The sequence below is a fragment of the Ovis aries genome, chromosome 11 (assembly GCF_016772045.2).
Source record: "Ovis aries strain OAR_USU_Benz2616 breed Rambouillet chromosome 11, ARS-UI_Ramb_v3.0, whole genome shotgun sequence".
Taxonomy (NCBI): Eukaryota; Metazoa; Chordata; class Mammalia; order Artiodactyla; family Bovidae; genus Ovis; species Ovis aries.
In genome coordinates, this window is record NC_056064.1 from 43,477,133 (window position 1) to 43,503,126 (window position 25,994).

General features: G+C 47.3%; 1 protein-coding gene across 32 annotated transcripts; it reads left to right on the top strand.

Moving 5' to 3' along the window:
• Nucleotides 1–1,492: 1,492 nt before the first annotated feature.
• Nucleotides 1,493–13,363, top strand: CD300LG (CD300 molecule like family member g). Of its 32 annotated transcripts, none has more exons than XM_027974451.2 (7): nucleotides 1,493–1,576; nucleotides 2,463–2,789; nucleotides 3,610–4,072; nucleotides 4,888–5,022; nucleotides 7,062–7,114; nucleotides 10,306–10,425; nucleotides 10,908–13,363. In XM_027974451.2, the coding sequence occupies exons 1-7, from the start codon at nucleotides 1,534–1,536 to the stop codon at nucleotides 10,919–10,921; spliced, it is 1,155 nt and encodes a 384-aa protein (XP_027830252.1). In that variant the 5' UTR covers nucleotides 1,493–1,533; the 3' UTR covers nucleotides 10,922–13,363. The 32 variants fall into 32 exon arrangements, 30 of the variants coding, with proteins under 30 accessions (XP_027830252.1, XP_014954298.2, XP_014954299.2 ...); XM_015098812.3 differs by having other exon boundaries at nucleotides 4,910–5,022; XM_015098813.3 differs by having other exon boundaries at nucleotides 3,703–4,072; nucleotides 4,910–5,022.
• The last annotated feature ends 12,631 nt before the right edge of the window (nucleotides 13,364–25,994 follow it).

Below are 25,994 nucleotides of genomic sequence, written 5' to 3' on the forward strand. Positions count from 1 at the left end.
TGCTTAGTCAGTAAGTTGTGGTCCAACTCTTTTGAGAGCCCATGGACTATAGCCCCCCAGGTTCCTCTGTCCACAGAATTTCCCAGGCAAGGGTACTGCAGTGAGTTGCCATTTCCTTTTTCAGGGGATCTTCCCAAACCCAAGAACCCATTGGCAGGCAGATTCTTTACCACTGAGCCACCAGGGAAGACCCCAAATCAACTATACTTCAGTGAAAAATAAAAGAAAATAAAACGTAATTCCCACATCACCAGAATCACACACACATACAATCTCCTTTCCCAGAACCACTGAGTTAATTGATGCTTCAAGTATTAGCCCAGCAAGTGGGTAAAAGTTCCACCTGTACATATGGAAATACATATGCTAAAACATTAACAGTGGTTTTCTAAGGAAAGAGGGAAATAACAAACACTCTCATTCTTCTCTCTCTCTCTCTCTCTCTCTTTTTCTTTTTAACATTTCTGCATTATGTAAAATTTTGCTTAGAACGTGTATGACTTTGGAGTCAGAAAAAACAACCGACAGAGCTCTTTGGGGAAAACGATATGCCAGGACACCCTCCAGCGTGTGTGTTTGTTTTGTTCCCTTTCAAGGATTCGGTTCCACCGTGGGAAACCTCTAGCTCACTTTTTAAAAGGCCAAGAGAACCCAGTGCTCCTGGGGAGCCCAGCCTTTCTGCGTGGCCTGCAGGTGGCTCCAAGTACCCGGCTCCGCCCAGCCGGACAGCTTCCCTCACCTCCGTCTGCACCGCCGCCTAGTGGCCTAGGGCGATACTGCGCCCTTCGGGGAGTGATGGGGACAAGGGGCAGCTGGCTGAAGCTTATGCACCACGTCTGAGAATAATGGTCTTTTAAACGTATAAGACAAAATATACGTTTAAAAGAAAACCAATAATATTGAAGAGGTTATTAAAATATTTATAATTATGTAACGCTATAATAAATATGCTTTTTCATTAGCACTTTAAATAACTTACTGTAGTGGCAGGTCCAATAACTAAGTGGGGAGGTGCACAGACAGTATTTCACGCTATCGGTGACAAGTTGAAGTGCTAGTGTCATGACTTTTAATTGGCGACAGAATCCCCATGGACAGAGGAGCCTGGCGGGCTACAGTCCATGGAGTCGCAAAGAGTTGGACACGACTGAGCGACTAAGCGCAGCACAGCACGGCAAACACGACTCCTAAGAAAAAGATAAATGTTACTTCAAGGTTAGTGGAAGTAAGGATGTACTATTTTCCCACCCAGATTCAGGGACTCCCTGAATTCTACACACAGGCCCTCTGGAGTTAGGATCTCCTGCGGGAGTTTGGGAGAAGCGCTCCGTGGGTTTTCAGGGTGGGGTCTGCGCGTGCTGAGGGGCAGTAGAGGGAACAGCGGAGGCGCCTCCTCCGCCTCCAGGACCCGCACGGCCCCTCCCCTCCCTTCCTGGTCTCCATCTGCTTCTGGAGGAAGTTAAAGCCCCGTGTAGCCAAAAGAGGAGCTCCCAGTTGCCCAGCTGTGCGCTCCCGAGTGGCCCGGCGCTCACCATGCGGCCCCTCCTCATGCTATGGGGCTGCCTCGTGCTCCCAGGTGAGATGGGGACGAGGGTGGAGGGATGTGGGGCTCATCCCCAAGCTCGCCCCCTGTGTCTGCTAGAGGGACCTCCTGAATCTACATTCGCTGGGGCTGTGACGCAGCCCCGCCGCCTGATCCATCCAGGCTTCGCCCCACCCTACTCCTCGTGCTCAACCCTCAGAGGGGCCACTTGCTGTTCGTGGAACCGAGAGCCAGGTCTCCCCCCAGACCTGAGGGTCCTGGACCCCTCATGGCTAAATGGCTGTGAGCGAAGCTTTGCCTCTTTTGTCTTCATTTCCTGACTCGGTGCCAGCCAGGGAGCTGAGAAGACACCCCTTATACTAAACTCAGCAAATATTTCTTGAACTTCTGCTGCAGCGCTCACAACAACCCTGAGAGATGAAGAATTATTACATTTCATCAATTCACAAGCCTGCTTTTTTTTAAATTTTTAAACATAAAATTTAGGATGTATCTTATAACTGATGTCAGTCCCATTGACTTTTTTTTAATGTTATGTGAAATCATGGCAGCTCTTACATATGATAACATCTTAATTCAGTGACATAGGACATGTTATCTATAGGTAATAGAAAACTTGGGAACTTAGAGAAACTTAGAGGGGTCAAGCAGTTTTCCCAGGATCACACAGCTACTAAGCAGCTGTGCTGGGATTCAAACTCCCGGCTGTCTAAATCTAGAGTTTCCCCATCACTAGCCTTCAATACACCAGGTTTAGGGAAACACTAACAGCCCTGCCCCAAGGTCCCTCGGTGGCAGAGTGGAATACCAGCTCTTACCAGGGTTGCCCCAAGAAGGGAGTGACTGAGGAACACCTTCTGGTCTTGACCTTGGAGCTCAAATCAGGGAATTCCCGTCTTCTCATGTGCTGTGGTTTCAGGTTACGGATCGGTGGTGGACCCAAAGGAGATCAGTGGCTTCGAAGGTGACACTGTGTCCCTGCAATGCACCTACGGGGAGGAGCTAAAGAAGCACCAGAAATACTGGTGCCGCGAGGCCGGGCTCTTCATCTCCCGCTGCACTGGGACTGTCTTCTCTGGAGAATACGGCCAGGAGGGAAGGGTGTCGGTCCACGACAACCCGCGGGAGAACAGGTTCACGGTCATCCTGAGGAACCTCACCCTGAAGGACACGGGGAAGTACTGGTGTGGGGTCAAAAAACTGGGCTTCGATAAGACTATGTCAGTCTCTCTGCTTGTCTTTCCAGGTAACACACATCCCTCCTTCCCTGGGAGGGATTCAGGGTCATGGAGTTGGGGGCAGGGGAATTGCACCTCCCAACAGAGGACTTCCCTGGTGGCTCAGAGGTTAAAGCGTCTGCCTGCAATGCCGGAGACGTGGGTTCAATCCCTGGGTCGGGAAGTTCCCCTGGAGAAGGAAATAGCAACCCACTCCAGTATTCTTGCCTAGAGAATCCCAAAGATGGAGGAGCCCGGTGGGCTACAGTTCACGGGGTTGCAAAGAGTCGGACACGACTGAGCGACTTCACTTCACTTCACAATAGAGAACAGACTGCAACACAAGAGGGGTGTTCCTGAGGTGTGACCTGCTTGTTCAATACAGTTTCTTTCTTTCTTTTTTTTGGCTATGCTGGGTCTTTAGCGCTTTCTCTAGTTGCAGTGAGCAAGGGCTACATTTTGTTGCAGTGCACGGGCTTCTGACGACACTTACTGCGGTGGCTTCCCTTGTTGTGGAGCACAGGCGTGTGGGCCCAGTAGTTGTGGCTTAAGGGCTTAGCTGCTCCGGGGCATGTGCGATCTTTCCGGACCAGGGATCAAACCCATGTCCCCTGCACTGACAGGCAGATTCTTAACCACTGGACCACCAGGGAAGTCCTCAAAACAATTTCATTGAGACCTCTGTTTGGGGTGCCCTGTAGCTGGGGAGGTTCTGAGAAATTAGTCCTAGGGAGACTAGGGCTCAGGGGTCAAGAGCCAGAGGTCTGAGGATGCTGGGAATCAAGGATCAGGGAAGGTGCTGAGGCATTGCTTTTGGACTTGTACCTTCTACTGGTCTCCTCCTGACAGTCACCACAGCCAAGCTGGGGAAGACAGAGGCTGAGGCCTCTCCGTTCGCAGGGACCTCCCTGTCCAAGCACACAGCAGCTTCTCTGTACACAGGGACCTCTCCTCACCCGGCAACCTCTCCGTTTGCAAGGATCTCTCCTCACCCAGCAGCTTCTCCGTATGCAGGGACCTCTCTCCACCCAGCAGCTTCTCCATTTGCAAGGATCTCTCCTCACCCAGCAGCTTCTCCATTTGCAAGGATCTCTCCTCACCCAGCAACCTCTCCGTATGCAGGGACCTCTCTCCACCCAGGAGCTTCTCCATTTGCAAGGATCTCTTCTCACCCAGCAACCTCTCCGTATGCAGGGACCTCTCTTCACCCAGCAACCTCTCCTCCTGCAGGGATCTCCCAGCCAGCCACACAATTGGACTCTACCTCAACAGAGGACACCAGTTTTGTCCCCAGCAGCAGCTCCAAGTCCAGGTGAGCCCCAGGTGACCAAAGCCAGCTTTCAGGTCAGCACTAAACTCTGAGCCAATAAGAACCCAGTACTCCTTTCTCTGGGTCGCAGCTGCTCACGAAGGGCAGATTCTGCACCATCCCACCCCCTATCTGCCACTGCAGGGGCCAGCAGCCTTGTTGCCTTGGACATGCAGGCCCCCATAGCCCCCAGTTCCCACCTCACTCCCTGCCCAGTTTAAGGGAAAGCCACCCTAGTCCAGCAGCTTTTGCCTGAGCACTTTGCACTGGGCCCTATGCCAAGCATGAAAACATGGAACCAAACAAAATGATTTTTTCTTACCCAACTGGATTCCCAGCTGGAAGGACTGGCTCTTGGGGGGTTGTATACAAACTACACTTCTCAGGTGGCGTTAGTGGTAAAGGACCTGCCTGCCAATGCAGGAGACATAAGAGATGTCAGTTCGACCCCTGGGTCGGGAAGTTCCCCTAGAGGAGGAGGGCATGGCCACCCACTCCAGTATTCTTGCCTGGAGAATCTCATGGACAGAGGGTCCTTGCAGGCTACAGTCCAGGGGGTCACAGAGAGTTGGACACAACTGAGTGACTGACCACGCATGCATACTCCATTACTGGTAGCCAGGCAACTGCTCACCGTTCAGACCCTGCTGAAAGTGTCTCCTGGGGTTGGCAATGCGGTCTGAGGCCCCTTCCATTGGGACTAACCAGATGTTTTGATCCCTGGTGCTCTCTGATCTCCTTGGGAGAGATGAGGGATGTGACCAGGACTCAGAATAAGAACGCCCAGTGTGTCACTGACATCTGGTGACAGCCACCAGGCTCCTTCCATCTCGCCCACAGGGTATCCGTCCCTTTGATCAGAATCTTGGCCCCAGTCCTGGTACTGCTAGCCCTTCTGCTGGCCACAGGCCTGGCCGCCCTCGGCAGCTGCATGTTTCAATGGAGAGAAAAAGGTGAGCCATGTGGACGGGAGGGGTGAAGGGCTCTCAGCCAGGGGTCTCCCTGAGACCCACAATCCCCCCATGACCCCAGAGAGACCTTATGGGGCTCAGTGTGTGCATCTCAGACATGGGTGTCAGGAGCCCTGCTCCTCTTTTCTGAGGAACCCACAGGACAGTCCACAAGCAATTCAAGTGGGGTAGCAAGAGACTGGGGGGCTCTCATCTTGCTTTGATCTGTCCCATCAAGCTCATCAGCCATGTCACTCCCTGTTGATCCCATGAACCCATCCATATCCAGTCTCTGCAGGTTCTGACCTTGTGTGAGGACTGACTACATGGTGGAGTGCTGGCCGGAGCACTTAACAGGATGTTCCTTGAGGCCCTACACCTGCTGCTGCGTCTCTAGAGATGCTCAGCCCCTTTCAAGGCTTGGCTTCAAATTCCCAGCTCTGCCATTTTTTAGCTGTGTGGCCTTGGGCAAGTCACCTAACTTCCTTGAGCCTCAGCTTCCCCAGATATATGGCCTACAGAAATAGAATACAAGCCACATGTGTGGTTTAAAATTCCCTGACTGAGTAGCGTGGAAACATACACAGTACCATATGTAAAACAGATAGCCAGTGGGAATTCGCTGTATGACTCAGGGAATTCAAACCAGGGCTCTGTGACAACCTAGAGGAGTGGGATGGAGTGGGAGGTGGGAGCAAGATGCAAGAGGGAGGGGACATATGTGTACCTGATTCATGTTGATGTATGGCAGTAACCAACACAATATTGTATAGCAATTATCCTACAATTAGAAATAAATAAATTTTTAAAAGAGTTCCCTAATAGTCACACACAATAAAGAAGAAACTAGTGATGTTAATTCTAATAATAAACTTTATTTAACATGATACATCCAAAACTTTATCATTTGAGCATGGAATCAATATAAAATACTAATTATATATATTCTACATTCAGTTTTTCATATAGAGTCTTTGAAACCCAGTATAATTCAAAGTAGTCACATTTCCAGTGTGCAGTGGCCACGTGTAGCTCCTGAGGTGGATGGCACAAGATAAAGAAGGTTTAACTAAAATAACAGTACTGGGAGACGCCTTGTGCCAGGCACCGTGGTGTGGCTTATGTTGTTTTTATCTCCTTTAATCTCAATACTGTGGAGTTCAGAACTGCTTATTACAAAACCTGGGCTTCCCTGGTGGCTCAGCGGTAAAGAATCCGCCTGCAATGCAGGAGCTGCAGAAGATGAGAGTTTGATCCCTGTGTCGAGAATATCACCTGGAGGAGGGCTTGGCAACCCACTCCAATATTCTTGCCCGGAGAATCCCATGGACAGAGGAGCCTGGTAGACTACAGTCCATAGGGTCGCAAAGAGTCAAGATATGACTGAAGCAACTTAGCATGCATGCCTGCATTACAGTATCTGCAAATACCCCATTTTATAGGGCAAGAAACTGAGGCACAGAGTGGTTAAGCAGTTTGCCCTTGGTATAGCAGGGAAGCAGTACAGCCAGGAAGCCAAATTTGCCAACTGGGAAACGACGGGCCTGCCACCCACCTCCTCCTTGTGTGGCCCCCAGGAAGAAATGTCAACTCTGCCCATGTCCCTAGATCCCCTCAGAGGAGTCAGGAGGATCCCACAGGGTGAAAACATTCCAGTCACAACCTCAGAGCCTCTAGCCCCTTGCCTCTCAAATTGTAGTCCCCAGCTGGCAGCAGCGACATCCCCTGGTAGCCTGTTAGAAATTCAGACTCTAGGGCCCCAACCTCAACCTACTGAATTAGAATCTGCATTTTAATAAAATTTCCTATACACACATTGAGGTTCAAGAAATAATGACCTGAGCACACAGAATCACTTCCCTAGCCAGTTTCTGGCCCCCACACAGGGATTGTCGTGTAATGATCTCAAAAGTCAGGGTCACTGCCAAGGGGTTGGGCTTCTCTGCCAAATCTTCTTGCCTGAGAAGCCCCAGGTGCAAGGGGCCGTCCATCTCTGTGGGAGCAGCTCCCGGCTTCAAGGTGCTCCTTCCTGTCTCTTTCAGCTCAGCTGGCCTCGGAGACACAGAAGAAGGACAATGTCCATCTCTCCCACTTGGTAAGGAAGGAGACAGGCCCAAGCTCAGATGCCCCTGAGGCCAGAATTTAAGACTCACCCTGACTTCCCATCAGGTGCCCGCAGGTCTCTGCTTCTGGCCTGGGGCCCCGTTCTCACTCCTCTCCTTGTAGCATCAGAGAACATTGGAGCTGGATCCACAGCGGGTCTTTGAGATCATCTAACCCAGCCTTTCTCTAAGTTTGGTACAAACTCCCTTTCAAAACACCTGGGGGTGGGGTTGGGGTTGGGGTCTCTTAGAAACATTCTCTTCTACACCAGTCCCAACCAAACCCTCTAGGGGTGGGGCTGCTGCTAAGTCACTTCAGTCATGTCCGACTCTGTGTGACCCCATAGACGGCAGCCCACCAGGCTCCCCCGTCGCTGGGATTCTCCAGGAAGGAACACTGGAGTGGGTTGCCATTTCCTTCTCCAATGCATGAAAGTGAAAAGTGAAAGTGAAGTCGCTCAGTCGTGTCTGACTCTTCACGACCCCATGGACTGCAGCCCATCAGGCTCCTCCATCCATGGGATTTTCCAGGCAAGAGTACTGGAGTGAGGTGCCATCGCCTTCTCTGAGGGATGGGGCTAGGAACCTGAATTTTAAACACAGCCTTGGGGGATTCTGACAGCACACTGGAATATGACTACCAATAGATGCTAGTCTGCTTTTGCAGAAGAGAGCACTGAGGCCCAGAGAGGGAAAACGTCTTGCCCAGGGTCACACAGCAGGCAGTGGGTGGCTTCAGAGCTCTCAACCCCCATTTCTCCTCTTTCCAGAGCACCCTTCTCTGAGCTTTCCTTGGTTCTGAGACCAAGGCGGTGTGCTACCCTGACGTTCAGACTGAGGGGCCAGGGGGCAGGAAGAATGGGGGAGGGTCCCTGTGCCCATTTTCCTGGAGAGAGGCTACCTGGTGCCAGGCCCCTCCCTTATCCCTGCAAGGAGAGACCCCTGCTTTCCATATCAGCACCCTACAGAGAAGGCCACCCCTTAGAAGATAGCAGCCCCACCTGCCTCCCCACCACCACCCCACCTGATCTCTCCTTCCTCAGCTGTCTACTGAGATGCCTCCACTCTGATTCCCTTAAACACTAGAGCAGGAAAGGAGGACTGCCATTGCCTTCTTTCCTGGCGCCAGCAAGGACAAAAGACTCAGGCTGGATCCCCCCAGGAAGGGCCTGAGGTGGGATAGGGTACTTGGCCGTCCTTCGCTTAGGAAGCAGCTGTTGTTGTCTCAGGAAGCTCAATGGGAGTGAGGCAGAGGTCGTGGAGACAGATACAGGGGCTGACAAGGTCACCGCCAGGACTCTCCTCCTGGCTCTACATCCTGGCTCGCCCCTCCCCAACTCAGAAAGAGAGGCTGGGCTGGAGGGAGAATCTCCATGCTGCCTCACTACTTGTTCTTCTAGAATCTTCCCAGGTGGCACTAGTGGTAAAGAATCTGCCTGCCAGTATAGGAGACACAAGAGATGTAAGTTCAATCCCTGGGTCAGGAAGATCCCCTGGAGGAGGATGCAGCAGCCCATTCCAGTATTCTTGCCTGGAGAATTCCATGGACAGAGGAGACTGACAGGCTATAGTCCATAGGGTTGCACAGAGTTGGACACAACTGAAGCGACTTAGCACACATGTAGAAACAGAGGCTCATATAGATCTTGTATAATGCAATCCAGAAAATGCCTCCACGCTTGCTGGAACAGCCCAGGGTCCACCGCCTGGGCAGAGGGACCATTGAGAGATGCAGATGCTCCTGGGGCAGAGGGCAGTGGTCCTGGCCACAGGCTACATTTGTGGTTTGGTCTGTGCCCCCCGAAGCTCTTTCCTCAAATTCGGTCACCCCTGAGTAGGTGACATTTCTGCAGCTGTTGACGGTCAGTGGTCAGCAATGGCTGGGTTTTGACCAAATCCCAAAACTGTTGGTATGGGATTCATGGGAAATGGAAGTGACCTTGGGAACTCTCTGGTCCAGCCCAGCTCTGCCATGTCCTCGCCACAGGCAGGGCTGGGGTTGACAAGGGCCACGAGTGACAGCATTTGTGACATCTCTCTCCCCCTCCCATGCCTTCAGGCCCTCATTCTCCCACTCACATCTCACCTGAGAAACTCTGTTCGGACTCTTTCCTTGTCCCCAGCAGCCTGCAGGTGTCACCAAAGATGGCTCACACGTCCACCTCTGCCCCCACCCCCCACAGCTAGGGTGTTGCTCAAAGCCGGGGCCAGTTAGTAGACAAGGGACACTGTCACTAAGAGAAGTGTGCGTGAGGCCCTGCCCGGATGGCAGCATAGCATAGGAAAGAGCTTGGATCTGAGGTCAGCTAGTCACAGGTTCAAGGCCCGGCTCAGCCCCGCCTGCTGTGTGACGCCTGGCGAGTGACATCACCTCTCTGAGCCTCGGTTTTCCCATCTCTCAGGACTGTGGTTAGAACAAGTGAGATAAGCCATCTCGTAGTTATCCCGGAAGTGGGAGCTTCTTTCCTTGGCTTCAGTGCCCATCAGACTGTGGGATCTGCTGGCTGGTCCAACTCAGGGCAGCTGTACCCTTAGGAGAAGTGGCTGGGGGCCTCAGCCAGCTCCAGCCTCTGCTCTGCCCAGCTGCTGGGCAAGAAAGTGAGAGGCAGAGGGGCCCAGCACTCAGACCTGAGTACCCATGGGAGCAGCTGAGTGTCAGGAGATGGGCTGCCTCACTCGTTCTAGACTACCCATCTTTCCTCCCTGGGCCTCGGTTTTCTCATCTGATCAAGGAGGGGTTGCTCAGAGGACGATTCCTAAGGAATCTTTCCTGTGCTGTTTGTTATTCAGTGAGTCTGTGAAGTGTACAACTTTGCTGTCTCCGGCCTATGTATGACAAAAAGCCTGCAGCCTGCACAGTCTTCCTGCTTCAAAGAGAGAAATAACAATCATGGAAACAAATTAATCACTCCAGGAGTTCCAGTTGTTGAGTGTGATAAAACATTATCAGAAATGTTTATTATTTGCCTAAGGGGAATATTTCACTCCTCATTTTACCGCTTGGGAAATTGGGCTCCAGAGAAGTTAGGTGGCTCACCCAAGGTCACACTGAGACGGAGTAAATTGGTCGTTAAGGACTCTGACTCCACAGCCCACCCGCTGCTTGTCCCTCCTGCTGCTGCGGCTTGCAGCCCATCCCTGTGGCCCCCGAGAACAGGCTGTTCTGACTGAATCTGTGTTTCAGGCGCTGGGGAACAGCTGTGTCCCGGAGTCCACTGTGATCAAGCTTGCAGAGCCCACTGGGCCTCCCGCCAGCCCCGAGCCCTCTGCCAGCTCCAACACGGAGATCTGGTGCCTGAGCCAGGTGTGGACAGAGGGCTCTGGGGGCCTGGAGCCGCCTAGCCTGGCTTCACTCTGACAATGCAGGGAAGTGGGGGGAGGGCCCTGCTCTCAGCATCTACCCACCGCCCCCACCATAACCAGAGTCTTGGCCATTTCACCCGGGGAAGCCAGGGCTCCTGACTTCACATCCTCTTTTTTTCTGACCCAGAAAAATTCTTGAGTAGCATGGTAGGAGTGACAGCTTAAAGAGTTCTGGGCTGGCAGGATTCCCACATCTGCAGTCAGAACCGGGCCTGAGGCCATAAGGATGCTCCCCCAGGGAATGGGGAAATGGGGGGTGTGAAACAAAGCCTTGGGGGTCCTGGGGAGAAGGAGTGGTTAGTCCTACGTCTCTTAGATGGACAGAGGCCCAGAGCTTGTGGGAAAGGCCAGAGGGGACCCAGTAGCTGCCTGGAGATCCCCCAGCTGGGCTCCGATTTTCACCCCATACTGTTGTCTTTACAGACTTCAGAGGATGACGAAGCCTCTTGGCGGGACCATAAGGGAGACATGACCCCAGCCTCTACCCTCCCCATGTCTGGGGACGAGCCGGGCTTTTCAAAGTTCAGCTCAGTCTAGCCATCGAACGCTCTCCTTGAATCTCTGGAAGGGCTGAACTTGCACTAACTTGGGCAAGCTTTCTGCTATGACCTCAGAATCCTCCTGCCTGAGTCCAGGTCTCTCCCCCACCCTTCCCAAGCTTTCCTCTTGCCCATCTCAGCTGACCCTGAAGGCTTCGTCAGCGCTGGGGCCTGATGCGGTGGCCTCACAGTTCCAGCTGGAAACTGGGACCTCTCCAAGATGGCCACATCCTTGGGCAAAACATACAGCCGCTGGACCTTCGAGGGGTCAGGCAGGGCTCAGAGGGTCTGGTCGAAGTTTGTGTCTGCTATGGGGGGTCCCCTGGGCCTCGGTGCCCAGTCACAGGTCCCTTCTAATTCCCCTTCCAGACGCCACCTTCTCCTCCCTTCCTTCCATCCTCAGACTCAGGGCTAAGTTCTCCCACATAAGCTGGTGAGGAGGAGGGAGCCTGTGGGGTTGGCCTGGATCCTGATTTCTCAAAGCCAATTGTGAGCCACCTGCATCCCTTTTTAACCAGGAAGCTGGTTAAAAAGATGATTCTGGGGCCCCATCAAGAGCTGCCCAAACCAGGATTTGGCTGGTGGTCCAGTAATTGGGACTCCATGCTTCCACTGCAAGGGGCACTGGCATGGTACTGCCGAAAAAGAGAAGAAAATAAACTACCAAAACCATCTCTGAGGCTGGGCCTGGGACTATGCATTTCTTCCAAGTGCACCAGTGATTCTAACACTGGTGTTTGAGTACCAGTGGGCTGGTTGAGCTCTCAGGTCCCTCCAGCTTAGAGAGTCAACATTTGGTGTGTGGAGTCTCTCCCTTCCCCCTATAGGGCCTGCTCTTCCCACCACACCATGGCCCAGCTGGAGGCTTTCCTGGACCTGCCTGAGTCCAGGCTCAGGTCAAGTGCACATCAGAAAGGCCAAGCCCAAGACTGGCCAGGAGTGGTTGTCTATCCGATCTTGAGGTAGGAGGAAGATGGGCTCCAGGCTAGGCATTTACAACTGGCCTCCTCCTATTTAGATTTCTTGGGGACGAGAAAAAGATGGGCCTCAGGCCGGACACTTTCAACTAGTTTCCTGTTTGCATTTCCTGAGACAGGAGAGAAGTGGGCTCCAGGTTAGGCATTTATAATCAGACTCCTGTTTGTGCTCTGAAATGGAAGTAACAACAGAAACAGGGTAAATAGCCAGGATTTGTCTCATGTGGACACTTGCCAAGATAGCAGTCTTGGCAAGAACAAAGAGGGACTAAACCTTGTTGGAGCAAAAGATCAAGAGATCCCATATTCCCCCTCCTTTAACCTCAGATACGCAGATGACACCACCCTTATGACAGAAAGCTAAGAACTAAGGAGCCTCTTGATGAAAGAGGAGAGTGAAACAGTTGGCTTAAAACTCAACATTCAGAAAACTAAGATCATGGCATCCGGTCCCATCACTTCCTGGAAAATAGATGGGGAAACAGTAACAGACTTTATTTTGGGGGGCTCCAAAATCACTGCAGATGGTAACTGCAGCCATGAAATTAAAAGACGCTTGCTTCTTGGAATAAAAGCTATGACCAACCTAGACAGCATATTGCCAACAAAAGTCTGTCTAGTCAAAGCTATCGTTTTTCCAGTAGTCACGTATGGATGTGAGAGTTGGACTATAAAGAAAGCTGAGTGCCGAAGAATTGATGCTTTTGAACTGTGGTGCTGGAGAAGACTCTTGAGAGTCCCTTGGACTGCAAGGAAATCCAATCAGTCCATCCTAAAGGAAATCAGTCCTGAATATTCATTGGAAGGACTGATACTGATGCTGAAACTCCAATGCTTTGGCCTCCTGATGCAAAGAACTAACTCATTGGAAAAGAACCTGATGCTGGGCAAGATTGAAGGCAGGGGGAGAAGGGGACAGACAGAGGATGAGATGGTTGGATGGCGTCACCGACTTGATGGACATGAGTTTGAGCAAGCTCCGGGAGTTGGTGATGGACAGGGAAGCCTAGCGTGCTGTAGTCCATGGGGTCATGAAGAGTCACTCACAACTGAGCAACTGAACTGAATCTGAATCTGAATGGGGCAAGGGAAGCAAAAGGAAGGGAGGTCACCCTGTAGGCCTCTGGGCTGGAATCCATCTTGGCTGAGGGGTGTGTGCTCACCTAGGGGAGGAGTCCTGAGACAAATTAGCCAGGGGGACAAACAAGACAGTTGGCCAGAGGGAAGACAATGACCTGTATAACTGCCTCTTTATAAAGGATTTAAACTTCCCAAAGGCATGGCTCTTAAGACTCTCGGAGTTCATCCATGCTTCTTTTTGCATGTACTCTGCTTTTCCAATAAATGTTTACTTTTCTCTTTACCTTCTGCCTCCTCTTGAGATTTCTTTCTTGTCAAGGACTGGGGATTTAGGCCCAGTGGTCTAGCAGTTAGGACTCCTGGTCAGGGAACTAAGCCAGCTGCTGCTGACTGCTGTTTACTGCAAGCTACTGTTCACTGCTGCATGAGTCCAGAATCAGTCTTCCTACTCAGGGTCCATTCCAGACTCTGGAAGGAGGATGGGAAAAATCTCAACTCCTTCCTTGTTAAGAAAGGATTGATTGCCTGTGGGTTCTGGCAGCTGGGAGGTGGGTAGGAAGACACAGAGCGCAGATGGAGCTGGATATCTAACAGGGAGAAGGGGGACTTCCCTGGTGGTCCAGTGACTAAGGGTCTGTGCTCCCAAAGCTGGGGCCCCGGGTTCGATCCCCAGTCAGGGAACTAGACACCAAATGTCCCAACTAAGACCCAGCGCAGCCTAATTAATTAATTAAAATATCTAAAATAAATAAGTAAATAAAGGCAAGGGAGGGGACAGGACAGGCCCCAAGGGGAACCTGAAAGTGACCCTGAATTTGGTCCCCTGGAATGAAGAGAGGGGAGGTAAAGTATCGGAACCACTACTTTTTTTCCTTTTTCTATTTTCTCTGAAAAATGAACCAGGAGCTGCTCAGTACACAAAACCTAGAAATATGGAGGGATAAAAAGGAAAAAACATACCACTCATTGTCTCACCGCTACCCAGAGACCATCGTTACTGCATTTTGTTGTTTCTGTCCAGTTTTTTTCCTCCATATCACTTGCCGATGTGTTTTTAACAAATTATTTTGTCATACAATTTTATATCCTGTTTTTCATACTTAACTATTATATCATTAAGCATTCATGTTTTTGCATAAGGTTTTTACAAACATTTTCTAAATTAAAGTTTATTGGCTGCATAATATTTCATGTCAGCTTATTTTAATTCCCTCTCACTAGATACTTGTTTCTCTTTTTGCTATTATAAATAACATCGTGGTGAATCTTCACACACTGCTTTGTCTGCATTTGGAGATTTCTTTCAGAAGGATTTGCTTATATGGACGTGCCAGGTCAGAGGGCATAAATATTTTGTTAATTACTGATACTCATCGCTGAACAGCTTTCAGAAATAGTAGAACCCATTTCAATCCCACCAGGGCCTGTCAGTCAGCATTTCTCAAAGTCCTCAATAGCCTCCACCCTTGCCCCTGTGGCTTTAGGAGGAGAAACCACTTATAATGCCCCAGAAGTGAGGGCCAAGGGGGCTGGGCAAGGTGGAGCCGATCTTATGATTCTAAGGAAACTCACCAGAAAGTGGCAGCCAGTGCAGGGTGGGAGTGGCGGGTGTCACATGGGGAGCACACCTTACCTTTTCCAAGTGGAAAGGGAGCCCCAGGTCTGAGCTCTGGGGACTCTGCCCAGGATCCTGGCACAGTGTGTGCCCAAATATTGGGGGAGATAGGAAGCAGTAAGTTACGGATGGTCTCAGAGAGACCTCAAAATTTCCTCCAAAGCAGGCTCCCCCCCATGATAAATCCCTCAGCTAGAGGCTGGTGAGAACGGGGGCTTCTCAGGAGGGAAAGAACCTTCCTGCCCTCTCAATCTGTCGCCTACAGCAGCCAGAGCTTTGGTGGGGACTCAGCCAAGTCATCACAGGCCCACCCCTTGCCTACTTTCAGACAGTGTTTCCACTAAAGAGATTTTATGTTTTTAAAAATTACTTATTTATTTGGCTGCACTGAGTTTTAGTTGTGGCATGCAAACGTTCAGTTGAGGCATGTGGGATCTAGTTGCCTGACCAAGAATCAAACCTGGGCTTCCTGCATTGGGAGCTCAGAGTCTTAGCCACTGGACTGCCAGGGAAGTCCCAGACTTTATGTCTTTCAGAGGTAAAACTCTCTCCAAGGTAGCCTAGGATTGACATCCTCAAGATTCCAAGTTTCTATGGATTTATTAGAAACTTGAGCATCCTTCACAGACCCTGCCACACTGACCTAGCTCCCAGCACTGTCACAGAGCCAGCCTGGGCAGGGGAGGAAGTCCAGCTCCTCACCAGCTGTCACTCTGCAGTCCCTCAGCTTGATATAGCTTGGTTCTATATTTGTACACCCAAATCTTCAGCTCTGTGAGCTACGAGAGGCCCTTGAACAAAAGAATTGCAACAAGCCGCTGTTCACCCATCCTGAGAGGAAGAGTTTCCAGCCTGGAAACCTGCTGAGAGGTAAAAATTAGGGGAATGTCAACATGGCTCATGTTCTGTTTTGTCAAATTAGGACATTAACTATAATAATCAACTATCCTTTATCATCTCATTTGTTTCTTTCAGAGAAATATTTTAACACCAAAAAGAGTATTGATGGTGAAAATAAATGATTTAAGATTTAGGTCCTTCCCTAAACTACCCTTCTACAAAGATTGAGATGCTGTGATCCTAATCCACTGAAGCCTGAAGAGATTTTCTATAATCTTTCTGTTACAGAAGGGGAAGGGTGAAGAGAGATAAATTAAGAATTTGGGATTAACAGATACACACTACTATATAGAAAAGAGGTAACAAGGATTCACAGTATAACACAGGGAACTATGTGGTGTTCAATATCTTATAATAATCTAGAATGGAAAAGAATCTGAAAAGAACATATATAATATATACGAAATTGATGTTATACAGGGAATCCAAACACCTTCTTCCAACAACACAAGAGAAGACTCTACACACGGACATCACCAGATGGTTGACACCGAAATCAGATTGATTATATTCTTTAATACAGTCAGCAAAAACAAGACTGGGAGCTGACTGTGGCTCGGATCATGACCTCCTTATTGCCAAATTCAGACTGAAATTGAAGAAAGTGGAGAAAACCACGAGACCATTCAGGTATGACCTTAATCAAATCCCTTATGACTTCACAGTGGAAGTAAGAAATAGATTTAAGGGACTAGATCTGATAGACAGAGTGCCTGATGAACTATGGATGGAGGTTCGTGACATTGTACAGGAGACAGGAATCAAGACCATCCCCAAGAAAAAGAAATGCAAAACAGCAAAATGGCTGTCTGAGGAGGCCTTACAAACAGCTGTGAAAAGAAGAGACAAGAAAAGCAAAGGAGAAAAGGAAAGATATACTCATTTAAATGCAGAGTTCCAAAGAATAGCAAGGAGAGATAAAGCCTTCCTCAGTGATCATTGCAAAGAAATAGAGGAAAACAATAGAATGAAAAAGACTAGAGATCTCTTCAAGAAAATTAGAGACACCAAGGGAACATTTCATGCAAAGATGGGCTCCATAAAGGACAGAAATGGTAGGGATCTAACAGAAGCAGATAGATATTAAGAGCCAGCCTGGGCAGGGGAAGAAGTCCAGCTCCTCACCAGCTGTCACTCTGTTAATAGATATTAACAGAAGATATTAAGAAGAGGTGGCAAGAATACACAGAAGAACTGTACAAAAAGGATCTTCACGACCCAGATAATCACAATGGTGTGATCACTCACCTAGAGCCAGACATCCTGGAATGTGAAGTCAAGTGGGCCTTAGGAAGCATCACTATCAATAAAGCTAGTGGAGGTGATGGAATTCCAGTTGAGCTATTTCAAATCCTGAAAGACCATGCTGTGAAAGTGCTGCACTCAATATGCCAGCAAATTTGGAAAACTCAGCAGTGGCCACAGGATTGGAAAAGGTCAGTTTTCATTCCAATCCCAAAGAAAGGCAATGCCAAAGAATGCTCAAACTACCGCACAATTGCACTCATCTCACACGCTGGTAAAGTAATGCTTAAAATTCTCCAAGCCAGGCTTCAGCAATACGTGAACCATGAACTTTCTGACGTTCAAGCTGGTTTTAGAAAAGGCAGAGGAACCAGAGATCAAATTGCCAACATCCGCTGGATCATGGAAACAGCAAGAAAGTTCCAGAAAAACATCTATTTCTGCTTTATTGACTATGCCAAAGCCTTTAACTCTGTGGATCACAATAAACTGTGGAAAATTCTGAAAGAGATGGGAATACCAGACCACCTGACCTGCCTCTTGAGAAACCCGTATGCAGGTCAGAAGCAACAGTTAGAACTGGACATGGAACAACAGACTGGTTCCAAATAGGAAAAGGAGTACGTCAAGGCTGTATATTGTCACCCTGCTTATTTAACTTATATGTAGTGTACATCATGAGAAACGCTGGGCTGGAAAAAGCACAAGCTGGAATCAAGATTGCCGGGAGAAATATCAGTAACCTCAGATATGCAGATGATACCACCCTTATGGCAGAAAGTGAAGAAGAACTAAAGAGCCTCTTGATGAAAATGAAAGAGGAGAGTAAACAAGTTGGCTTAAAGCTCAACATTCAGAAAACTAAGATCATGGCATCCGGTCCCATCACTTCATGGAAAATAGATGGGGAAACAGTGGCTGACTTGATTTTTCTGTGCTCCAAAATCACTGCAGATGGTGATTGCTGCCATGAAATTAAAAGACGCTTACTCCTTGGAAGGAAAGTTATGACCAACCTAGATAGTGTATTAAAAAGCAGAGACGTTACTTTGCCAACAAAGGTCTGTCTAGTCAAGGCTGTGGTTTTTCCAGTGGTCATGTTTAGATGTGAGAGTTGGACTATAAAGAAAGCTGAGCGCCGAAGAATTGATGCTTTTGAACTGCGGTGTTGGAGAAGACTCTTGAGAGTCCCTTGGACTGCAAGGAGATCCGACCAATCCATCCTAAAGGAAATCAGTCCTGGGTGTTCATTAGAAGGACTGATGTTGAAGTTGAAACTCCAGTATTCTGGCCACCTGATGTGAAGAGCTGACTCATTTGAAAACACCCTGATGCTGGGAAAGATTGAGGGCAGGAAGAGAAGGGGACGACAGAGGATGAGATGGTTGGAGAGCATCACTGACTCGATGGACATGGGTTTGGGCGGACATGGGTTTGAGTTGGTGATGGACAGGGAGGCCTGGCATGGTGCGGTTCACGGGGTCACGAAGGGTCAGACACGACTGAGTGACTGAACTGAACTAATGCTGAGAAGTGTCCCTCATCTTCAATTTCCTGGAAGAGTTTATGTATAATTGGTACATGTTTTATATGTTTGGTAGAAATCATCGTGAAGACATCTGGGCCTAGAATTTTCTTTGTGGGAAGGTACAAACTAGACACTATTGCTCATCGCTATTTTACATAAACAACATTAACTTGGATTCTTACATATTAGCTTTTCTTTTTAAAACATCATGTAAATGGTAAAATCTGTCAGTTTTTATCTGAAAAACTCTATCAAAATTCTTGGAAGGATTTTGTTGGGTATACAGTCCTAGGTTTACAGCCATTTTCTCTCGGCATTCTGGAAATACTATTGTTTGGTTTTCTAGCTGTAAGTGTTGCTGGTGTCAGACTGAGCAATGTGCTCTTTTTTTTTCTCAGACTGTTTTTCAATTTCTTTTGGTGTCCTGAAGTTTTACTCCTGGCTGCAAACTTCAAATTTTAAAAATATGTATATTTACTTATTTGTTTGGCTGAGCTGGGTCTTAGTTGCAACACCAGGGATCTTTCTTGTGGTATGCAGGATCTTTTTAGTTGTGGCATGTGGGATCTAGTTCCCTGACCAGGGATTGAACCCAGGCCCCCTGCATTGGGAGCTCAGAGGCTAAGCCAGGGGCCACCAGGGAAGTCCCCAAATTTTTCTTGTTTGGTACAAATCCTTACATCTGTGAGTTCATATATTTCATCTGTTCTTGAAAAATATTTATCTTCAAATATTTTCTGTACTTCATTCTTTTTAAAAATGTCTCCATTGATCAGGATAAAAAATTTTAGACCTTACCTTTATACCTGCTTTTACCTTCTCATATTTCCCTTCTTATCTCTCTGTTATTCATTCTATTTTTTCAGCTCTATCTTCTAGTTTAGTACTTCTTAAACTTGAAAATGCCTATTAATTGCCAAAGAATCTTGTTAAACTACAAAATCCCTAAAAATATATATTTGTTTGGCTACACTGGGTCTCAGCTGCAGCACTTAGGACCTTCGATCTTCATTGGGGCACACAGAATTTTAAGTTGCGGCATGTTAGCTCCTACCTGTGGCACGTGGAACCTAGTTCCCTGACCAGGGATCGAATCTGGGACCCTTGCATTGCGAGTGTGGAGTCTTAGCTACTGGACCACTAGGGAAGTGTCTAAAATTCAAATTTGATTCAGTAGTTTTGGATAGGGCCTGAGAGTCTGCATTTCTAACAAGTCCCCAGGGTGATGATGCTGCTAATCCAAGGACCATACTTCAGGGAGCAGCTTTTTTATTCATTCATCTCTTTTCAGCTGTGTTTGATTTGCTGTTAGCTCCCTCCAATTAGTTTTTGTTTTAATCATTGTATTTTTTTTTAATTTCTATAAGTTCTGGATGGTTCTCTTTCAAAATTGACCATTCTAGTGTCTTGTTGCTTGTTAATTTTTATAATGCCATCTTTTATTTCATTAAACATTTACACACATTTGGTTAGTTTACATTTTGTGGCTAATATCAGAAGTCCTTGGACCTATAAATATATTGTTTATGTTGACTGTTGCGCATGGTGGTCTGTTTCTCTGTGTTTGTGATCTCACGTTGTTGAGCTTGTGTTTGGATGAACCTATGGAAAATCTGGAGGCTGAAATTGAGGATACTTTCTTCCAGAAACAATTTGCATTTGCTTCTGTCCAGAGAGGTCCAGAATAGGATAGCAACTTGGGACCAGGTCCCTAACATACCAGAATCTTAGGTTGCCTTACCTTGACCCTGGGTTAATATCTAACTTACCAAATGTGATGCTAATATTGGCATTTGCCTTTAGCACAACTCCACCTTTCCTGTCCATTCACCATGCCCAAGAGGATTGTTTTGTTTTGTGGCCTCTTTGAGATTTCCCTTCCCACAAGTCCCAGCAATGCAATGAAAATTGTTTCACATTGGATCTCATTGTTTAAAAGCATAAGGCTCTCCTGAGTTTTGATGTCTTAGTGATTTAGGGCATAGAAGCTTAATTCATATTTTGAAGCAGATCCCTAAAACCTTGTCTGTATTTTCAAAACAACTGAGGATTTGTAGATATGAAGATACATGCAGAAGTGTACATGATGAGTCATGTCTGACTCTTTGTGACCCCTTGGACTGTAGTTCTTCTGTCAATGGGATTTCCCAGGCAAGAATACTGGAATGAGTTGCCATTTCCTCCTCCAGGGGATCTTGCGAACCCAGAAATCAAACCTGCCTCTCCTGCATTGCCGGCAGGTTCTTGACCACTGAGCCACTGGGAAACCCATGAAGATAGGTAGGGACCAGTCTGTAGCAGCAAGTACAAAGGGAAGGAAGAGCAGCTGGAGAGTGAGAGAAGGTTGTTTTTTGTTTGCTGTGCTGGGTCTTCGTTGTAGCATGTGGGCTTTGTTGCCCCAAGGCATGTGGGATCTTAGTTCTCAGTTCCCGTACCAGGGATTGAACCCATGTCCAATGCATTAGAAGGGGGATTCTTTACCATTGGGCCACCAGGGAAGTCCCAAGAGAATTTGTTTTGCACATAACTTCTAACAAATGCTTGTGAACGTGCCTTAGCCATGCCCTGTAAGTGTCAAAATAAAGAGCACTCTAAAATTTAAAAATTAAATAAATAAATAAAAGCACTAGGTACCTTATTCACTCCACCTGAACTAAAACCCTGACTCTCATTTTCCAGGCACCACGTAAGGTCCTTTAATTTTTGTGCAACTCTAGGAAAGTGAAGAAACTCTCCAAAATAGGGTTGAGATCTCATTTCTTTCCACTCTGATGAGCAGGGATTCAGGGAAAGATTTTATTCAGGTTAGAAAAATAATGCAGTGTTTCTTAACATTAGTGTGTGATGAAATAAAATTCATAATCACCACATCACAGTAAAGGATAATCCTTAAAAGTAGATATATTCAGCTTAATGATAAACTTCCCTTTTGTTCTTAATTTTCTCATCTTGCTGCCAGTGAAATGGTCCACAAACCAACACTTGAGTACTAATACTACACAGCATGAGGGCAGGTTTATGGGAAACAGCAGAGAGAAAGGAAGATCTCTTTCTGGAAGGGAAACCAAGCCCCGATAAAAATAAAAATGGGTGGGAGCAGGCTGAAACACTCAGATTATTTGTGAAATTGTCAGGCACTGCGCCAAGACTTGCACACATGAAATAAGAGAGGAGACAAATATGAACACCCAGATACTGCCTACTCCTTGGTTGGGGACGGTGGTCAGAGGTGTACACTCATGCCTCACACCTGGCATATTTGGTCCCCACAGTGCACTGCGGCTCCAGGATGGCATTTTTCGAGGACATTTCGCTGCTCCCACGAGCTAGACTCCTGCCAACTGAAAGATGTCCTTGGTTAAGTGGGTTCAATGAACCCTCTTAATCGTCAGCTCCATCTTCAGGCAACTGTCCATACACCTCCCCCCAGGGCTCCCTTCCTGATGGCTTTTCTGCTTGATTCCTTAGCCTAGAATAATTTTTCTAATTCACTCACGGCTGAAGTCCTGAAAATGGCTATTGTTATTCATAACTATTACAGTCATTATTGAAATGAACAAGTAGATTGAAACATCTCTCTAGTTGACTGGACCCCTCCCTGGTGTGGGGATGTAGCTGGGAGTGTTTGTATGTGCCTTTAAAGTTTACCTAACTTGGGCCAAATGTAACTTTATCCTTTTGTGTTGTCCCAGAAAGGTCATACTTCAAGGTGTTTCTAAGTCCTTCTTCATGAATTTATGCTGAAGTTTTATTAAGTTATATGGTAATAAAAATAATGAAGTCTCTGTTCCTAACCAGTTTCAGAATTCAGAACTTACACACCCCGGGTCTACTACCTCCCTGTAAAAGAGAGACATCACACTGCATGTTATAAAACCCTTTCCTGTTCAAAAGGACAGAGATCATTGCCCAACTCATAAATATTTAAGGGAAGAAAATGTCTACAGATGTCAGCCGATTGTTTTTATTTGTTCAAAGAAATGGTTTTCGCTTGATTATAATTGTATATATTAAGGCTTTGTGCCAAAGGACAAGAAAGCCTGGCCTCTGCCCTCTAGGAACTCTTAGTTATGGGGAAGCCAGAAACCATATAAACAATGACCACAGAGTCCAGATGGAGTGGATGGGGTTCTTGGAGGGTCACAGAGAAAGTGAACAGCAGGCACTTGAAACTGTGGCTTTGGGTCTTGGAAATTTTCTAAGGGACTTAGAAATTCTAAAGTTCTTCCAGGGACTTTCCTGGAGGTCCGGTGGTCAAGACTCCACACTCTCAATGAAGGGGGCATGAGTACAATCCCTGGTCGGGGAAGTAAGATTTCACATGCCACTCGGCACAGCCGACAAAAAGAAAAAAAAGAAGTTCATGTACGTGGAGATATGTCTCATGAGCAGTTGCAGATAGGGTTTGGGAGTCTTAAAGTATAACTGAAGCACACAGGGTAACTGCGGCTGTGGATCCACTGGCCCAGGACCCCATGTAGCAGAGAAGAAACGAGAGCTGAAGGCAGTATAACATTTCAGGGGTTGGTTTATGGGTAGTCTCATTTCTTCCCACTGTCTCTCTTAGAAGAACACAGCTTCATCTTCTGCATTAAGTAAGTATATGGAGACACACCTTAACCCCAACAGGCCATAAGAGGGGCAGAATCTTAATCCAGGAAGTCTGGGTGTCTTAAGTCTGGCCCCAAACCAGGGTGGACTGACAAATGGGGAGGGACACTCCCTAACTGGGACGTTTGCGACTGGAAGGTAGAGGGGGGTCAGTTCAGTGACCTGTGCCTTAAGCAAAAACTCCACGACCACCATCCTCCCCTCACATATGTGCATACACACTCGGAGCCAGGATTCTGGAGTAGAAGAAATTCAATATCAAAAATACCAAAATACTTATCCTTTTCCAGGGTACAAGCATTCATTCATTCACTTAGTAAACATCCCCGTATGTTTAAGAGTTCACTCCAGCATCAGCACCTCTTGGAAATGCTTTTTGATGCCCCCATGGGTTGATTGAGTAGCCATTTCTTGGTGCTCCCATAACAGCTTCTCATTACAGAGTGCTAATCAGGACCTTCTTCCTATCCACTGCCTTAGACTCTGGGCCTCTGGATGTAGGGACCCTGCCTTGATCAATGGTTCTCATTAGATGGTTGTTGAATGAATACATCCACCCCAACCTTATCCATGGTTTTGATTACCTGTGGTCAACCATGGTCCAAAAATATTAAATGGGAAGCTCCAGAAATAAACAATCTTCAAGTTTTCAATTGCATGCCATTTTGAGAAGAGTGATGATGCCTGTCCCAGAGTATCTTAGCTGATAGTCATTAAGTAGCCTTCTAAATTAGATCGACTGTCTTGCTACCACATTGCTTGTGTTTATTTTTCTCCAAATCACCCCAAAGCATCAGAGAAGTGATGCTGGTTATTCAGGTTTGCCACAGAGAAGCTGTAAAACATTAATGCTTCCTTTAAGTGAAAAGGTGAATGTGCTCAACTTTAAAAGGAAAGAAAAAAAACAAACACTGTGGTTGCTAAGATGAACCTTCTATCCCAGAGATTGTGAAGAAGGAAAAAGAAATATATTCCAGCTTTGCTCTTGCACCTCAAAGTACAAAAGTTATGGCTACACTGCGTGATAAGTGCTCAGTTAAGATGGAAAAGGCATTAAATTAATACAATACGATATTTTATGTATATGAGAGATCACATTCACATAACTTTTATTACAGTTGTTGTTAAGTCACTAAGTTGTATCTGACTCTTTTGCAACTCCATGGACTATAGCCCTCTGTCCATGGGATTTCCCAGGCAAGAATACTGGAGTGGGCTGCCATTTCCTTCCCTGGGGGATCTTCCCAAACCAGGAATCAAATCTCCTGCATTGGCAGGCAGGTTCTTCACCGCTGAGCCACTTGGGAGGCCCATTAGGATGAGTACAACTTCCCAAAGTGGTTTTTAACATGCTGAGTTTGAGACCCTCTGCTTTGAACACTTGCTAATTCACATGTGTTCCATGAAGAGTAGCACATGGGCGTGACCAGGAACTGTTTAGATATGCAAAATCTCTGGTCCCATGCAAGATCTACAGAATCAGAATGGACATTTATTACAGTACACTGATAAAATCATTTTACTTTATTATTATTGTTGTTGATCTCTTACTGTGCCTAATTTATAACTTGAACTTTACCATAGGTAAGTATATATAGGAAAAAATAGTATATATAGGGTTCAATACTATCACAGTTGCAGGCATCCACTGGGGGTCTTGGAACGTATCCCCCACAGATAATGGGTGACCACTGGACTTAACGTTCATGCTATAATTTTTAAAGGAACTGGATAATTTATTAGAAGGTATAATAGGGGGGAAAGTCTTGCACGATAGCAACCCCAGTGCAAAATACTCAGCAAAACGCAGGACACCTATATAACTAAACCTAGCAAGGAATCTAATTCAAACTTTGAGATTTCACAGATCAGCAAAACTTCCAAAATATACATTATCAACTTAAGCATTCAGAAATAAGAAAATAATTCTGGGGACTTTCCTGGTGGAGGAACTTCTAAAAAAATTCTAATGTCAGAGCCCTTTTATAAAAGGAAGACCATTTTAACCCCAAAGAGTAGGGAGAGGAGAGAGAATCTTGAGACAAAGGGCAGTTTGTGTTGTTGTTGTTTCTCTGGACACACAGTGAGGCTGGTGGGACCTTAATTCTCCCACCAGCGGTTGAGCCCAGACCCGTGGCAGTGAGGCCACCGAGTCCTAATCACTGGACAACCAGTGAAGTGTTAGTCGCTAAGTCATGCTCAACTCTTTGCGACCCCATGGACTGCAGCCCACCAGGCTCCTCTGTCCATGGGGTTTTCCAGGCAAGGATACTAGGATGGGTTGCCATTTCCTTCTCCAGGGGATCTTCATGACCCAGGGATTGAACTTGGGTCTCCTGCACTGCAGGCAGATTCTCTGGACAACCAGAGAATTCCCAAAACGGCAGTTCTTTGAGAGGAATGAACTTCCTTTAATAAGAAAGTCACCATGTTGTCCTTTTTATCACATTGCCACTGCCTGGAAACACGCCGATCTAAACAGCATTGCCTAGCAGACAGGCCGCTGGCGACCCTGGGCTAGAGGGAGGCCTGAATATGTGGAGAGGCAGAACACAGTCCTGGATGGCAAGATTAAAGAGCCCTAATTCCTGCTAGATTGTTGTTCAGTCACTAAGTTATGTCTGGCTCTTTGAGACCCCGTGGGCTGCAGCACGCCAGGTCCCTCTGTCCTCCACCATCTCCTGGAGTTTGCTCAAATTCATGTCCATTGAGTCAGGGATGCTATCTAACCATCTCTTCCTCTGCCACCCCCTTCTCCTTTTGCCTTCAGTCTTTCCCAGCACCAAGGTCTTTTCCAATGAATCAGCTCTTCACATCAGGTGGCCAAAGTATTGAAGCTTCAGCTTCAGCACCAGTCCTTCCAATGAGTATTCAGAGTTGATTTCTTTAGGATTGACTGGTTTGGTCTCCTTGTTGTCCAAGGGACCCTCAAGAGTCTTCTCCAGCACCACAATTTGAAAGCATCAATTCTTTGGCTCTCAGCCTTCTTTATGGTCCACCTCTCACATCCGTACA